Source organism: Neltuma alba, unplaced genomic scaffold (assembly GCF_004799145.2).
Source record: "Neltuma alba isolate B1F8T4 unplaced genomic scaffold, ASM479914v2 tig00003454_pilon, whole genome shotgun sequence".
Taxonomy (NCBI): Eukaryota; Viridiplantae; Streptophyta; class Magnoliopsida; order Fabales; family Fabaceae; genus Neltuma; species Neltuma alba.
In genome coordinates, this window is record NW_021633290.1 from 67386 (window position 1) to 86110 (window position 18725).

The window sequence follows — 18725 nt, forward strand, 5'->3', positions numbered from 1 at the left end:
TTGGTTACCAATGTTCAGCATGGAGAGGGACACTAGAGGTTTTGTGGTTTGGCTGTCTACGTTCAACATGTAGAGGGAAAATGAAGAGCGGAAGGGAAAATGTGACTATTAAAGGGCAGTTTTACTCCCCAAATTTTCAACATAACATAGTCGATATTTCTATAGTAGAGTTGCATATTAATGCATTCAAGCATAAGTATTAAACTATAGAAGAGCCAAAGTGAGAGGATACAATAAAAAAAAAAACCATGCGAACTTCAAAGAGATGAATTATAGGATAGAAAAATGCAAACAATAATCAAGCTTTACAAAGAATGCGAACAGTAATAACGAGCAATACATAGAGCAGAGCATACAATAATCACGTAATGAACTCTCAAACCTACTCGGAATCTTAGAATTTGAGGTACCCATAATTGCGACGATCAAAATTTAAAGGAGCAATTGGAAATGCTTTGCGGAAAAGAAGAAGATTGAAGCTTCTCACTAGTTTATTGGTTTTTACTGTGACCCCACTTTTTGTGATTAAGCTTCTCACAGATACTATGCACATTCCTCACTGATAGTATCCTCAACAATAACAATGTGAGACTTAGGAGAACCCTAGCTTCGCAGTTTCAGCTAGTGGAGACCTGGAAACTTGGGTTGCAGTTCCGTTGAAGACTATTCGATTATGCACACTTTGTTTTTTCCTGAAAAAATTGAAGGCATTTTAGTTTAACCAAATTTGAAAATCTCATATTCATATCTCAGGCCCATTTGGAGATTTCAGTTATTTGTATACTTTTTTTGTTATTTTAAATTTGAACAGTCATTTTCTGATCATTTTCCCTTATTTTTTTTCTGAGGTGTGTATGAGTTTAAATAAGTGGAATATTTTAGCAGCTGAATGGCAGTTGCATTACTATTTACTGGAATCATATAATATATAGATCACAAAAAGCTTATATTCTTAATATTATATATTTAAAGTGTTTGTTCCCAATCAAATAAACCAAAACTAATTCACTCAATAAAAAAGAAAAACCAAAACTAATGTTTTGATAGATAATTAATTTTTCATCGGACTCCCACAGAGGCACCAAGAAATGTGAAATTTTTATATATTATTTATTTATAACAAATCCTTATTAGTAATATTATGAACATTTTTTTTGCCATTATATTATTAACATTTTAAAATCTGCCTATTTTGATTTGATTAGAAAAAAAATATTACCTCCAATTCTAATTATAAGATCTCATTTATCTACAAATAAAGTCTTATATTTATGACCGGAGTGGGAATAGTATTAGATACACAAGGCTAAGTACATCAGTTTTCTCTAAATCTTGCCAGTGTTGTAAAACTACAAGAAATAAGGAGAATGAAGAGTAGAAAAGAAAGCAAGAGATAGAGAAGACAATGGCCTTTTCTCATTCACTTTGGTTCAAGGTACAAATGCCTCATGCATGCCCTCTATTTATAGGCCTCCAAGCATTGAAGTCCTATACTAAGGTTACAAAGGAATAAAGAATATTATAATGGCATTAACAATGAGAAACTCCTCCCAAGTCATTCATTAGGGAGGTTATGTAGTTTATGACACTTGAAGGTAAGGAATCCTATGAGAATTCTAAGGATTAGGGGTTATGGACATCCACTCATGCAATATTCATAACACTCCCCCTTGGATGTCCATAATGAGTATTGTGCCTCATTAAAACCTTACTAGGAAAAACCCATTGGGACAAAAACCCAGTGAAGGAAAAAGAGTACACAATATTTACTCCCCCTAATGATAACATCATTTTAAGTCTTTAAGTCTGCGCATTCCAATACCATACACTAACTTCTCAAATGTTCTAGTCGGCAGTGTCTTGGTAAATAAATCAGCAAGGTTGTCACATGAGCGAATTTGTTGAACATCTATATCACCACTTTTCAAAAGATCATGAGTGAAAAAGAACTTTGGAGAAATATGTTTTGTTCTGTCTCCTTTGATATATCCTCCATTTAATTGAGCTATGCATGCCGTATTGTCTTCATATAATACTGTTGGAATCTTCTGTTCAAGGGAAAAACCACACATTTTTTGAATATGTTGAGTCACTGACCTCAGCCAAACGCATTCTCGACTTGCCTCATGAATTGCAATTATTTCCGCATGATTTGATGAGGTAGCCGATAAAGTTTGTTTTGTTGAACGCCATGAGATAGCTGTACCTCCACAAACAAATAAATATCCTGTTTGAGACTTGCCTTTATGTGGATCTGATAGAAATCCTACATCTGCATAGCCAATTAATTGTGATTCTAATTCATTAGAGTAAAATAATCCCATATCAATTGTTCCTCGAAGATATCGAAATATATGCTTAATTCCATTCCAATGCCTTCTTGTTGGGGAAGAACTAAATCTTGCTAATAAACTAACAGCAAATGCAATATCAGGTCGTGTTGAATTAGCAAGATACATTAATGCACCTATGGCACTAAGATATGGTACTTCAAGACCAACAAGTTCTTCCTCATCTTCTTGAGGACGAAAAGGATCTTTATCCTTATCCAGTGATCTTACAACCATAGGAGTAGATAACGGATGTGCCTTATCCATGTAAAATCGCTTTAATACTTTTTCAATATAAGTTTATTGATGGAGGAAAATTCCATTGGCCAAGTGCTCAATTTGTAAGCCAAGGCAAAACTTTGTTCTTCCAAGATCTTTCATTTCAAATTCTTTCTTTAAACAATCAACTGCTTTTTGAAGCTCTTCAGGAGTTCCAATTATATTTAAATCATCCACATAGACAGCAATTATAACAAACTCTGATCCATTTCTTTTTATAAAAACACATGGGCAAATTGGATCATTTTTATAACCTTCTCTCAACAAATATTCACTAAGTCGGTTATACCACATTCTTCCAGATTGTTTTAATCCATATAAGGATTTATGCAAACGAATTGCATAATTTTCTCGAGAATTCTTACATGCCTCTGGCAATTTAAATCCTTCAGGGACTTTCATATAAATCTCAGTATCTAAAGAACCATATATATATGCCGTAACAACATCCATCAACGCATTTCAAGTTTTCTATGGACTGTCAAACTAATTATATATCTTAAAGTGATTGCATCCACCACAGGAGAATATGTCTCTTCATAATCAATACCAGGTCTTTGTGAAAATCCTTGTGCTACAAGCCGTGCTTTATATCTAACAATCTCATTTTTTTCATTTCGTTTGCGCATGAAGACCCATCTGTATCCAACTGGTTTCACACCATTTGGTATATGGACTACAGGTCCAAAAACTTCACGCTTTGAAAGTGAATTTAACTTTGCTTGAATTGCATCTTTCCATTTTGGCCAATCATCTCTATGTCTACATTCTTCAACTGATGTAGGTTCAAGATCCTCATGTTGATTAATTATTTCAACATCAACATTATATGAAAACATATTGTCAACAACTGTGTTCTCTCGGTTCCATCTTTTTCCTGTAGTAATATAACTTATCGAGATCTCTTCATTGTTTTCAGGTACCTGAGCCTCCTCTGAGGTCTTTTGATTAGTTATGTTTCGGTCCTCTCCTATAGGACTTGCCTCCTCAATTTGACTATCATGACCATCATGATTATTTGCTCCTTTTTTCTTTCTAGGAGTTTTATCTTTGGAACCGATTGGTCTACCCCGCTTCAGGCGTGGTTTGATTTCACTTGCACTTTCTAGTTGTCCTGCTGGGACATCAATTCTAATTGGCACATTTTCAGCTGGAATGTGAGATTTAGTAATTCTCTTAGGATCAGTAAATGCATTTGGCAATTGATTTACAATGTTTTGCAAATGAATTATTCTTTGAACTTCAAGGTCACATTGTTGTGTACGAGGATCTAGATGAGATAATGATAATGCTTTCCATATAATTTCTTTATCCAGCTGCTTATTATCTCCCCCTAATATTGGAAAAATTGTCTCATCAAAATGACAATCGTCAAAACGTGCTGTAAACAAATCTCCTATTAATGGTTCTAAATACTTAATTATAGAAGGAGATTCATAGCCAACATATATCCCTAACCTTCTTTGAGGTCCCATCTTTGTGCGTTGTGGTGGAGCAATAGGGACGAATACTGCACATCCAAAAATTCTAAGATGGGAAATATTTGGCTCTCGACCAAAAGTCAATTGTAACGGGGAGAATTCATGATAACTTATTGGCCTGATGCGTATAATTGCTGCTGCATGCAGAATTGCATGTCCCCAAGCTGAAATAGAAAGTTTTGTTCTCAAGAGCATTGGTCTAGCAATCAATTGGAGGCGTTTAATGAATGACTCTGCTAGACCACTTTGAGTGTGGACATAAGCAACAGATTTTTCTACTGTTATTCCAGTTGCCATGCAATAATCATTAAAAACTTGAGATGAAAACTCACTAGCGTTATCAAGACGAATTGTCTTAATTGCATGGTCTGGAAACTGTGCTCTAATCGAATTATTTGAGCAAGTAATCTAGCAAATGCTAAATTACGTGTTGATAACAAACACACATGGGACCATCTTGTAGATGCATCTATTAAAACCATAAAATATTTGAATGGTCCACATGGTGGATGGATAGGTCCACATATATCTCCTTGGATACGCTCTAGAAATGCAGGAGACTCAACTCCTATTTTTGTCAATGAAGGCCTTATAATTAATTTGCCTTGAGAACAAGCAGCACATGAAAATTCTTTAAATTGGAGAATCTTCTGGCTCTTCAATAGGTGTCCATGTGAATTTTCAATAATTTTTCGCATCATAGTTGATCCGGGATGGCCTAACCGATCATGCCAAACAATAAATATCTTTATCAGTAAACTTCTGGTTTACTGTAGCATTTGTTTCAATTGTACTAATATTTGTATAGTACAAACCAGAAGATAATGTCGGTAATTTTTCCATTACATATTTTTCTCCATTTCTTACCATTATAACATGCAGATATTCAATGTTCTTCTTATTTATAGTCTCAACATGATATCCATTTTGGTGGATATCTTTAAAACTTAATAAATTTCTTTGAGACTTAGAGGAATATAAAGCATCATTAATAACAAATTTTGTTCCTCTGGGTAATATTATAATTGCTCTTCCGAAGCCTTCAATTAGTTTTGTATTACCCGCTATAGTATTGATACTTGCACTATTTATCGTAAGATGAGAAAAATATTTTCTATCTTTGAGTATGGTGTGTGTTGTAGCACTATTTATCAGGCATATATCTTCTTTCTTGTGCCCAACAAAAGGAAGAGAAACATCCATATTCTTCACCAAAAGAAAAAAAAAATTCATTAACGTAAATTCAAAGTACATCATGATTAATAATACTCTTAAAAGAAGAGAAATAATAAACATAAACTAAATTAAAAAGCATAAATAAAGCAAACTAAAATTATCCAAATTCTTCTAATCATGATTATCAAAGAAATCAACCACATCCAAATGTGCCATAGCATCAAGGCCATTAACATCATCTAGCTCATTGATATCATCTTGTTTTCTTTCCTTAGTATAGGACTTCAATGCTTGGAGGCCTATAAATAGGAGATGATGTATACATATTTGAGATAATGAAGTGAATTAGAACTCCCCCTTAATTTCTCCTCCAATTTCCTCTTATTTTCTCCATCTCCCTCATCTCAATCTTTGTACTTTTCTCATTTTTCATAACACGTTATCAGCACGATTGATAACACGTTTATTATATAACACGTTTTTCTCATCTTACGATAAATAGTGCAAGCGTCAATACTATAGCGGGTAATACAAAACTAATTGAAGGCTCCGGAAGAGCAATTATAATATTACCCAGAGGAACAAAATTTGTTATTAATGATGCTTTATATTCCTCGAAGTCTCAAAGAAATTTATTAAGTTTTAAAGATATCTGCCAAAATGGATATCATGTTGAGACTATAAATGAGAAGAACATTGAATATTTGCATGTTACAATAGTAAGAAATGGAGAAAAATACGTCATGGAAGAATTACTGACATTATCTTCTGGTTTGTACTATACAAATATTAGTACAATTGAAACAAATGCTACGGTAAACCAGAAGTTTACTGATAAAGATACAGTTATTGTTTGGCATGATCGGTTAGGCCATCCTGGATCAACTATGATGCGAAGAATTATTGAAAATTCACATGGACACCCATTGAAGAGCCAAAAGATTCTCCAATTTAAAGAATTTTCATGTGCTGCTTGTTCTCAAGGCAAATTAATTATAAGGCCTTCATTGACAAAAATAGGAGTTGAATCTTCTGCATTTCTAGAGCGTATCCAAGGAGATATATGTGGACCTATCCATCCACCATGTGGACCATTCAAATATTTTATGGTTTTAATAGATGCATCTACAAGATGGTCCCATGTGTGTTTGTTATCAACACGTAATTTAGCATTTGCTAGATTACTTGCTCAAATAATTCGATTAAGAGCACAGTTTCCAGACCATGCAATTAAGACAATTCGTCTTGATAACGCTAGTGAGTTTTCATCTCAAGTTTTTAATGATTATTGCATGGCAACTGGAATAACAGTAGAAAAATCTGTTGCTTATGTCCACACTCAAAGTGGTCTAGCAGAGTCATTCATTAAACGCCTCCAATTGATTGCTAGACCAATGCTCTTGAGAACAAAACTTCCTATTTCAGCTGGGGGACATGCAATTCTGCATGCAGCAGCAATTATACGCATCAGGCCAACAAGTTATCATGAATTCTCCCCGTTACAATTGACTTTTGGTCGAGAGCCAAATATTTCCCATCTTAGAATTTTTGGATGTGCGGTATTCGTCCCTATTGCTCCACCACAACGCACAAAGATGGGACCTCAAAGAAGGTTAGGGATATATATTGGCTATGAATCTCCTTCTATAATTAAATATTTAGAACCATTAACAGGAGATTTGTTTACAGCACATTTTGACGATTGTCATTTTGATGAGACAATTTTTCCAATATTAGGGGAGATAATAAGCAGCTGGATAAAGAAATTATATGGAAAGCATTATCATTATCTCATCTAGATCCTCTTACACAACAATGTGACCTTGAAGTTTAAAGAATAATTCATTTGCAAAACATTGCAAATCAACTGCCAAATGCATTTACTGATCCTAAGAGAATTACTAAATCTCACATTCCAGCTGAAAATGCACCAATTAGAATTGATGTCCCAGCAGGACAACTAGAAAGTGCGAGTGAAACCAAACCACGCCTGAAGCGGGGTAGACCAATCGGTTCCAAAGATAAAACTCCTAGAAAGAAAAAAGGAGCAAATAATCATGATGGTCATGATAGTCAAATTGAGGAGGCAAGTCCTATAGGAGAGGACCGAAACATAACTAATCAAAAGACCTCATAGGAGGCTCAGGTACCTGAAAACAATGAAGAGATCTCGATAAGTTATGTTACTACAGGAAAAAGATGGAACCGAGAGAACACAGTTGTTGACAATATTTTTTCATATAATGTTGCTGTTGAAATAATTAATCAACACGAGGATCTTGAACCTACATCAGTTGAAGAATGTAGACATAGAGATGATTGGCCAAAATGGAAAGATGCAATTCAAGCAGAGTTAAATTCACTTTCAAAACGTGAAGTTTTTGGACCTGTAGTCCATATACCAAATGGTGTGAAACCAGTTGGATACAGATGGGTCTTCGTGCGCAAACGAAATGAGAAAAATGAGATTGTTAGATATAAAGCACGGCTTGTAGCACAAGGATTTTCACAAAGACCTGGTATTGATTATGAAGAGACATATTCTCCTGTGGTGGATGCAATCACTTTAAGATATATAATTAGTTTGGCAGTCCATAGAAAACTTGAAATGCGTTTAATGGATGTTGTTACGGCATATTTATATGGTTCTTTAGATACTGAGATTTATATGAAAATCCCTGAAGGATTTAAATTGCCAGAGGCATGTAAGAATTCTCGAGAAAATTATGCAATTCGTTTGCATAAATCCTTATATGGATTAAAACAATCTGGAAGAATGTGGTATAACCGACTTAGTGAATATTTGTTGAGAGAAGGTTATAAAAATGATCCAATTTGCCCATGTGTTTTTATAAAAAGAAATGGATCAGAGTTTGTTATAATTGCTGTCTATGTGGATGATTTAAATATAATTGGAACTCCTGAAGAGCTTCAAAAAGCAGTTGATTGTTTAAAGAAAGAATTTGAAATGAAAGATCTTGGAAGAACAAAGTTTTGCCTTGGCTTGCAAATTGAGCACTTGGCGAATGGAATTTTCCTCCATCAATCAACTTATATTGAAAAAGTATTAAAGCGATTTTACATGGATAAGGCACATCCGTTATCTACTCCTATGGTTGTAAGATCATTGGATAAGGATAAAAATCCTTTTCGTCCTCAAGAAGATGAGGAAGAACTTCTTGGTCCTGAAGTACCATATTTGAGTGCCATAGGTGCATTAATGTATCTTGCTAATTCAACACGACCTGATATTGCATTTGCTGTTAGTTTATTGGCAAGATTTAGTTCTTTTCCAACAAGAAGGCATTGGAATGGAATTAAGCATATATTTCGATATCTTCGAGGGACAATTGATATGGGATTATTTTACTTTAATGAATCAGAATCACAATTAATTGGCTATGCAGATGCAGGATTTCTATCAGATCCACATAAAGGCAAGTCTCAAACAGGATATTTATTTATTTGTGGAGGTACAGCTATCTCATGGCGTTCAACAGAACAAACTTTATCAGCTACCTCATCAAATCATGCGGAAATAATTGCAATTCATGAGGCAAGTCGAGAATGCGTTTGGCTGAGGTCAGTGACTCAACATATTCAAAAAATGTGTGGTTTTTCCCTTGAACAGAAGATTCCAACAGTATTATATGAAGACAATACAGCATGCATAGCTCAATTAAATGGAGGATATATCAAAGGAGACAGAACAAAACATATTTCTCCAAAGTTCTTTTTCACTCATGATCTTTTGAAAAGTGGTGATATAGATGTTCAACAAATTCGCTCATGTGACAACCTTGCTGATTTGTTTACCAAGACACTACCGACTAGAACATTTGAGAAGTTCTGGTTCTTTAATGAATGTCGATACAGAATCATCAATAATTTGTTACATCATATATATTATTTATGATAATCAGACAAGCCACCCCAACTATACATTAATTAGACGAGTAAACTTCTGGTTTACTGTAACAAGTTTCAAGTAAAACTCTATCCAACATCAACTCACATTTGTATTTCAACAGTTTCAATAATTTTTCGCATCATAGTTGATCCGGGATGGCCTAACCGATCATGCCAAACAATAAATGTATCTTTATCAGTAAACTTCTGGTTTACTGTAGCATTTGTTTCAATTGTACTAATATTTGTATAGTACAAACCAGAAGATAATGTCGGTAATTTTTCCATTACATATTTTTCTCCATTTCTTACCATTATAACATGCAGATATTCAATGTTCTTCTCATTTATAGTCTCAACATGATATCCATTTTGGCGGATATCTTTAAAACTTAATAAATTTCTTTGAGACTTAGAGGAATATAAAGCATCATTAATAACAAATTTTGTTCCTCTGGGTAATATTATAATTGCTCTTCCGGAGCCTTCAATTAGTTTTGTATTACCCGCTATAGTATTGATACTTGCACTATTTATTGTAAGATGAGAAAAATATTTTCTATCTTTGAGTATGGTGTGTGTTGTAGCACTATCTATCAGGCATATATCTTCTTTCTTGCGCCCAACAAAAGGAAGAGAAACATCCATATTCTTCACCAAAAGAAAAAAAAATTCATTAACGTAAATTCAAAGTACATCATGATTAATAATACTCTTAAAAGAAGAGAAATAATAAACATAAACTAAATTAAAAAGCATAAATAAAGCAAACTAAAATTATCCAAATTCTTCTAATCATGATTATCAAAGAAATCAGCCACATCCAAATGTGCCATAGCATCAAGGCCATTAACATCATCTAGCTCATTGATATCATCATTTTTACATGCAAAATTTGCCTCCACATCATCACTTTGAAAAGTTAAATTTGCTTCCACATTATTTGAACTTCTTTTTATAGAGGCCTGATAAAGTTTTGCTAGATGCTCAGGCGTACGACAGGTACGTGACCAATGTCCTTTCATGCCACACCGGTAACATTGATTTTCAACAACTCTTGAAGGGCCATTCTTATCTTTTTTCTACCCATCACCAAGTTTCTTCTTTTGGTGGGTATTTGGGTTATAACTGTTACTTCCCCTACCATAATAACAGTAATTTGTGCGTCCCCTACCACGACTACGGTCTCGGCCACGACCATGACCGCGTCCACGTATATGATGATTATTGCGTACAGTCACATTCGCTTCAGGGAATGAAGCTGATCCAGTGGGACGGATCTCATGATTTTTCATTAATAGCTTGTTATTTTGTTCAGCCACAAGAAGACATGAGATCAATTCAGAATATTTCTTAAAACCCTTTTCACGATATTGCTGCTGCAGGAGCACATTTGAAGCATGAAAAGTTGAAAATGTTTTTTCTAATAAGTCCTCATCTGTTATTTTCTCACCACATAATTTCAATTGAGAACTTATTTTGAAAACTGCTGAATTATATTCAGTCACAGATTTAAAATCTTGAAACCTCAAATGCATCCATTCATAATGAGCTTTAGGCAAAATTACCGTTTTTTGATGATCATACCTTTCTTTTAAATTATTCCACAATTCTAACGGGTCTTTCACCGTCAGGTATTCAGCTTTCAACCCTTCATGCAAATGGTGGCGTAGGAAAATCATGGCCTTAGCCTTGTCTTGGCTAGTTGCTTCATTTCCGGGTAAAATAGTACTTCCTAGACCTTTGGCATCTAGGTGGATTTCAGCATCTAAGACCCAAGACAAATAATTTTTTCCAGTGATATCAAGAGCCGTAAACTCGAGTGTGGTAAGATTGGCCATGGATCAAGCTAAAATGATAATAACAAAAATTATAATTATAATAAAATTGATGCACACTAAAACACAATAAATAAAATATTAGGATTTAAAAGTCACCCATAAATAAATTATTCCTTTAAAATTATAAACAAAATAAATGAACAAATAAACAATGACAAATAAACATATATGAGGGAAAAAAATAAACAACACAAATAATTAGTTACAATAATAATATAGAGACAATGTATATATAAATATATATATATATAGGGGGAAGGGGGAAAAGCAATAATATAAATAAATATATAAATATTACAATAGACTAACTAATGTATAATAACAATTTAAATTAAAAACAAAGATAATGCTACAGTGAAATAAACGAAATAAATATAAATTTATAAATAATGAAGCTATCATTATATAAATCACATTATATAATCACATATAATATTATTAGGCCTTATTATAAATAAAATATATAAAAACATATATAAACAACATAAATAAATACAAAAAAAATATAATGAAAAAAAAAGAATATAAACAGTGTAAATTATATATATGTATATGAGAGTTAGTACAATATAGATAAAACAGCAGTAAATTATATATATATGTATGTATATGAGGGTTAGTGCAATATAGATAAAACAACATGGGACATTATAAATTATGTGTATATGAGAGTTAGTACAACACAGATAAAATAATGTAAAACACCATAGATACCAAATGGAGATGATACATAAATTACATCAATTATTTAAAACAAACATAATATTTTACAATATGATAACAAAATAAAATGACTTAAAATAAAAACAGAATGTTAACATAATATGAAGCACAAAAAAAAACATAATGTTAACATAAAAAAAAAAAATAAATATATATAACATAATGAAAAAAAAAATTAAAATATAAAGAAAAGAACAATAGAGTAACATTATATAATATAAAACATGATAATTAAGAAAGGAGATAATATAAAGTTAATATGTAGTCAATACATAGATATATATTATGATGATTGAGTAAGGAGATAATTAGACGATGAGAAGAGTGCATCATCTTACAAAGGGTTTATATCTCAAATTTTCAGAGCAAGGTCGTGCTGATAACGTGTTGTAAAACTACAAGAAATAAGGAGAATGAAGAGTAGAAAAGAAAGCAAAAGATAGAGAAGACAATGACCTTTTCTCATTCACTTTGGTTCAAGGTACAAATGCCTCATGCATGCCCTCTATTTATAGGCCTCTAAGCATTGAAGTCCTATACTAAGGTTACAAAAGAATAAAGAATATTATAATGGCATTAACAATGAGAAACTTCTCCCAAGTCATTCATTAGGGAGGTTATGTAGTTTATGACACTTGAAGGTAAGGAATCCTATGAGAATTCTAAGGGTTAGGGGTTATGGACATCCATTCATGCAATATTCATAACAGCCAGAAAATTTTATCATCATCTTCACATTAAACAAGTCAAATTTTTTCTATTCTTGGGCCAGTCGACTTGTGATTGTGAACACTTGTCGTAAGTTTGAGTCTAATATTTTATTAGTATTAATTATTTCAAAATTATTCAATTATCAAGAATTAAAAAATAATAAAATATGAGCTTAGACCTAAAAAACATAAAAAAAATAACGGAAGCGTGAGCCTAAAACGGAACCTTTTGAAGTACTCCTCCGGTCCTAATTATAAGACCCAATTGACTTATTTGAGGAGATTAAGGAAGTAAGTTAAATTGGTTATTTATAATAAATAAGTATTGTTATTCCTAAAATATCTTTGCTAATTAAGTATATTGGCTAAAACTATTATTATTAGAAGGATTATCTTGGAAAAAAATACATAAATATAAGAGAGAAAATGGATTGGGTCTTATAATTAGGACCAAATAAAAAGTCAAATTGGGTCTTATAATAAGTACCGGAGGAGTAGTTGAAAAAGCAAGCAGTCATATTTTCTATCATCAAGCAAAGCACGGATTTCCTGGAGTCATTGATCAAAAGCGCTGCTTGTCTATTGGATCGTCTTCACGAGGTTGTGTTCATCGTGTTATTAGTTTATTAATTTCTCAAAGGCTTGGTTTTCGTTGGTTCTTTCATTTCTTTTTCATCGTAGCCCTCCTATCTTTCTCGGCTGGTCGAGAGAAAATCCTCTGTAAAATCCCAGTCCCTTTGAGGTTTCCTTCTTTACCTGAATGTTTGTTGGTTTCGAATCTTATCTTCAATTCGAGAGATGACGATTCTGTTGAAAGCACTTCGGGCCCTCTTTTTACTACGATGAACATTAGGCTTTGATTTCTTCTGTCGTTGTGTTAAAACTTAGTGTCATCTTTTTCTTGTTTGTGTTTAATTAAAACTTAAGTGTCATCTTTTTCTTGTTTGTGTTTAATTACGATTGTTTTTTTTTTCTGGATCGTGTAAAGAAAATTGAGTAATCAATCGTTTGTTTATACCCCTTGCGACTGCACATTAGTGTGCTTTTTATTTTCATTTTTATCCTTAAAAGGTCGGGCCCCCTTTTTTTTTTTTTTGCCCCTTATGAGTAATAGAGGACTTTCTTAATTACACGACCTTTATCAGACAATGAAGATGAAGATTATATTTACGCTTGGAATTGACTGAATTTTGTTGCCTTTCAGGAGGAATGGCTAGGAGTTACTTCAAACAAGAGCATGATCTTGGTATATACTTTGAAATCTTCTTGTTCTTCCTTTGGTTTTTCTGATTGCTAAGCTGAGCAATATGCGAATAAATTATTTCTCTTTTTATTCGGCAGAGAAGAGAAGAACTGAGGCTGCTAGGATTAGAGAAAAATACCCGGACAGGATCCCAGTGAGAACTAGTACTCATTTTTCATTTTCAATTATCTGCTGCTAGTGTCATCTGTGATCGAAATTGTGATTGTGGCAGAAGCTTGGTTATTTTTTATCTCTCACCAACCGAGGAGTCAACAATATATGGCTTTTGATACGAAATTTGCGTGGCACAATTTTTATCGTATTGGGGATTTATGCAACAATGGAAGCATAGATTTGGATGAGCTCAAATTTGCGTTTAAAGCTTGCATGTTGTCTCCAAATCTATTCATCTGTTTGTGAATTGCCTTTTATCTATTTTCTTTGTCACGTCAGGATTCCACAGCACTTGACCTTTTTTCTTGGACTTGGATTGGATGTGTAGTTTTGTATTTAGGATTCGTGATCCTTGATTCTTCATTAAAGATCAAGTATAACATTCTTTGATGGAGAGAAACTCAGTTGACAGCGAACAATGCATGGAGGACACTGCATATTTGAACTTCATGATACTACTTTCGGTCGTTAATATAAGAACTAGTTAGACATTCAATTTAATCTTAAATATAAGACCCCAATCTATTTTGTCTCTTATATTTATCCAATTTTTTCTTACAGTAGTTTTTATAGTAGTTGCACATATTAAAGTTTTCATTAAATGGTAGTTCTAGTTAATACACATGCTTAGCGAGGATATTTTAAAGAAACCAACACTTATTTATTACAAATAACTAACTTAATTAATTTTTTTAATCTATTCAAATTGGTCAACTAGCTCTTATATTAAAGATAAGAGATAGTATATCATTGTCCATTGTTTACTATATTCTGTCAGAAATTAACTTAACTGTATATTTTCTATTCTTAGTCTCGTGGTAAATATAAAAGCATCTCTTCATTCATGATTGCTATTGTCAAAGTGTTCCCCAATCCCCTTCTTAATATTCTTACTTACAGATAGGCATACATTCCCATTTATGGATGCTATCTTTCTATCTTAACATAGTATTTCTTGATCGAAGTGGTCTGTAAAGTGTAACTTCTTCTTTTTAAAGAAAAATTATAATTATAATGAGCATGTTCTTTCTTTATAACTAATATTTATATCTATTTGCTGAATCATCTTTATAAGGGGGGGAAAAAAATCATTTGTGGCTCTTGTTATTCTTGCGATATATGTCACTGACACTACTTCTCTATTTTTGTGCTAACTTGTCTCCGGATATGCCTGAAGGTGATTGTAGAGAAGGCAGAAAGGAGTGACATCCCCAGTATTGACAAGAAGAAGTAAGACTATGTCTCTTCTTTTCGTCTAATATGTAGGTTGTCACTTTAATTATTTCTTTTCCCATGCTGGTATGCTCTTGGCCTTTGTGAATTCCAGATTAAAAGGAAAATATTATAGTGAATTTGACATTATTCCTGTTAAATCTATAATATACTTCTAGTCGTGTTATTGCAATACTTATGGATCCTCAGGCACTTCTCTCTTCTTTGGCTCAAATGATGTGATAATAATATCTTAAGTGTGTAGCACCATAGAAATAAAAATGTGTTTTGAATTTGGCATGCTAGATTTTTTAAAATAATTGAATGATTTTCTGATGTCGATACGTGATTCTGATTTTTCTTGGTGCTCGACTATGGAGAGTTTAAGCTCTTAACCATCTGATCATGTTTAGATTGGCATGAACATCTTGAAATCGTAATGAATAATATTTTATATGTACCTTGAGATGCAATCAGACAATGAAGAGCTTAAACTCTTTATGTCATTTCCCTTTTTCTTGATGAATCCCGATTACTTTGATTCTGCTGCATATATACTCTATGTAGATGTTTTTCTTGTATGATTAATTTGGCTTGGGTCGATCCTCAAAATTTAAATTCTTGAGTTCAGGAGACAGTTTAGTCTCATTAAGGCAAAGCAAATTGGCGCTTATATTAATTTTATAGGTCTGGAAGAATATTTGATGATTTTTTTTAAAAAAATTATTTGCATTTGATTCTTCTGATGCTTGATTTTAGGATACCTGCTGCTTCTTTTATGGCATCAAACTGAATGAACAAATTGCAGGTACCTTGTCCCTGCTGACTTGACGGTGGGACAGTTTGTGTATGTTATCCGCAAAAGGATTAAATTAAGTGCAGAAAAGGCTATCTTCATATTTGTGGACAATGTCCTTCCACCTACAGGTCAATCTTTGTTAAACCATATAGCTGTATAATTTTTTCATCAAATGGGATGGACTGTTCAGATTTTGTGACCAATGTTGCTTCAGGTAATTTTTTTATATTTTATATTGATGGATAATCAAATTGTTTTGTTGCTCAATTTTGCAGGTGCCATTATGTCTGCAATATATGAGGAGAAGAAGGATGAGGATGGCTTCCTTTATGTTACATACAGTGGCGAGAACACCTTTGGGAATAAGACTTCCTTCTTCCAGTAGCCTCTCGAAACTTACACATTGTATAATAATCCATTTGCTTTCATTGGCTTCTGATAATCCCATCATCGTATTCATCTTAATCAAGAACACTGCTTGATGTTATGTACAGTATGCATATAAATTCCAGTGGCCTACGTGATGTTGAAAAAGTTCCCTTTTCAATCTTCGGACTATTTTCAACTTGGAGGTCTGGATAAGGAAGAACAACTGATCTCTGTTTGTATATATAATACCAACAACTCTAATAAGCCACTATTCATGAGTCATAAATAGTAGGGTTCTATATATAATATCACTCTTCTAATAAACCGCCCTATTTATGAGTAATAAATTTTATGGTTCATTTTTCAGACTTTTTTGACCTATATTAGTTTCTCATTAAATATTGCAGTCATGCATTTGTCATGGGACTCTGATGGATAACTAGTCAGGCGTCAATGAAGTAAGGAAAGTCTTATGGATTATTGCAAGACCATTATTGTAAAACTAGCTATAATCGTGGTTGAGTAAATAGGCTTGACTAGGAAGAGTGGTGCCTCATGGAAAGGGCCAGGCTTTATTTGAGCATGATGATTTAGGACCTTTGGGAAAGCTATTTTTATTTATTGTTGGTCCAAATTAATTCTGATTAGTTGGAATTTAATGTGGTTATAATACTAAAAAAACGTTTAGATAAGAACAAAATCATGATTTCAGAAATACTTTTGTGGTATATAAAATAAATATATGGAAAACTTTGTTTCGATTTATGAAAAATTGTTTCTGAAAAGTGTTTCTGGAATTACCAAACATTCCTCAAGTTGTTTGATAAAAAAAGTAAATTGGCATGAAAATTGACCAGATAGGGAAAGTTTATTCTAGTGGATATTCTCATGATGCCTCTTTTCGATTAGTAGACGACAATGATAATACGCAAATGGAAACATTTTTTTTTGGGAAAAATTTAAAAAAAATGATTTTTGAATTTTAAAATTTCCAGTAAGTATTGGTTATTATACTCGTAAAGAAACGCTTACATTTGAAAAGCAAACAACAACATATTTTTGTATTTAAGATTTTGAAATTTAACACTCATTTTAAAAAAAAAAAAATTCTCCTTTTTTTTTAATTCTTAAATTTCATAGCATGTCGAAATCTGTCAACTTTCAAGGGGCTTCAGAGATCAGGCTCGATGGGAAAAGCCACAGCGATGATGAGGGAGTTGGCATCCAATTTACATTTTCTTTTACGGGAAAAAAATTAATTATTCAAATTTACTTGTCGCTTTCAGGGGTGGGGGTTGGCGGCCTCATAAATGCCTTAGGCGCCGCAACCGACAAGTTGTCATTATTATTTGATTAATTAATGATTAATTAGATAATTAGATTAGCTAATACGTAGATAAATGGAATACTTACCATCCCATATTTCATGATACGAATTATGCCCCAGCTCCAATCCTAAATACTACTACTACTATAAAATTTATTGAAAGTTTAATTACTAAAAAGTTTTCTAAAATTTTATCTCAAATATAGGATCTTGAATTTCTTTGCCTCTCTCGTATAATTTTTTCTTTGGGGATATTGTTGGAAGGTGCCAAAAAAGAGAGAGGTTATTTTAGAAAAAGTGACCCACATTTTTTAATTAATAATAACAAATAACAAACCCAACTAATTTTTCAATCCCTTAATTTACTTTTACATTCAGATGGAGTTATTTTTTAAAAAAAAATAGTTGTTATTTTGTATTATTCTTTTTGATAATATAGTTATTTTGTATTCGATCTTCAAGTATAAAATGTGGAAAAGTTTTATTAAAAAAACCCACGAGTTTTAGTTTTTGCCATTTTTGATTTGGCTGAGTTTTTTTAATATGCATGATTAGATGAGGGAGACTTTTAAAGCTTCTTTATAGACCCACCTACCCACGGACATGGCGATCGCTCTGCATGGAATGGCTAGTGGTCCATTCATTTATTAGCCAACACATCTCCACAAACTTCTAAAAATAAATAAATAATATGATTATATTTTTTCTAATAAAAAAATTGATAGAATTATCAATGACAGTTACATATTACTTCTCTCATCTTATTTATAAGGTAGAGAGAGAAGTTTTTTTTTGTCTTATTTATAAGTCATTTTGTTAAATTTTTAATACTATTTTGTACTTCATCTATTATAGTGTAGGTAGTTATCTCTTTTGAAAAATATATATATTAAATATAAGTAAAATTAAAAAATTGTTATACTTTAATAAAAAGTTAATACATTTTAAAGTTTTTCTTATGTGTAGCGGATAAAAATTTACTTGTAAATAATTGATTTGAGTTCTTGAGATGAACTTTTTTTTCCTTTTAAAAAAATCCTTTTGCACAAAAGGACACAATTTTTGTCATGCATGTGGGAAAGTTTGGCCCATAAAACGTATACATTAATACAAAACACGTAACGGCCACAATGCTTTACGCTTTATAAAAAG

The 18725-nt window shown here is 32.5% G+C and overlaps 1 protein-coding gene across 2 annotated transcripts; it reads left to right on the forward strand.

Moving 5' to 3' along the window:
* The first annotated feature begins 12954 nt into the window (after positions 1-12954).
* On the forward strand, positions 12955-16428 carry LOC114741643 (autophagy-related protein 8f-like). 2 transcript variants are annotated; one of them, XM_028929904.1, is made up of 6 exons: positions 12955-13049; positions 13654-13695; positions 13791-13846; positions 15044-15096; positions 15887-16005; positions 16153-16428. In XM_028929904.1, exons 2-6 carry the CDS (start codon positions 13659-13661, stop codon positions 16260-16262), a joined length of 375 nt encoding a protein of 124 aa, XP_028785737.1. In that variant the 5' UTR covers positions 12955-13049; positions 13654-13658; the 3' UTR covers positions 16263-16428. The 2 variants fall into 2 exon arrangements, with proteins under 2 accessions (XP_028785737.1, XP_028785736.1); XM_028929903.1 differs by lacking the exon at positions 12955-13049 and adding an exon at positions 13128-13191 and having other exon boundaries at positions 15032-15096.
* The last annotated feature ends 2297 nt before the right edge of the window (positions 16429-18725 follow it).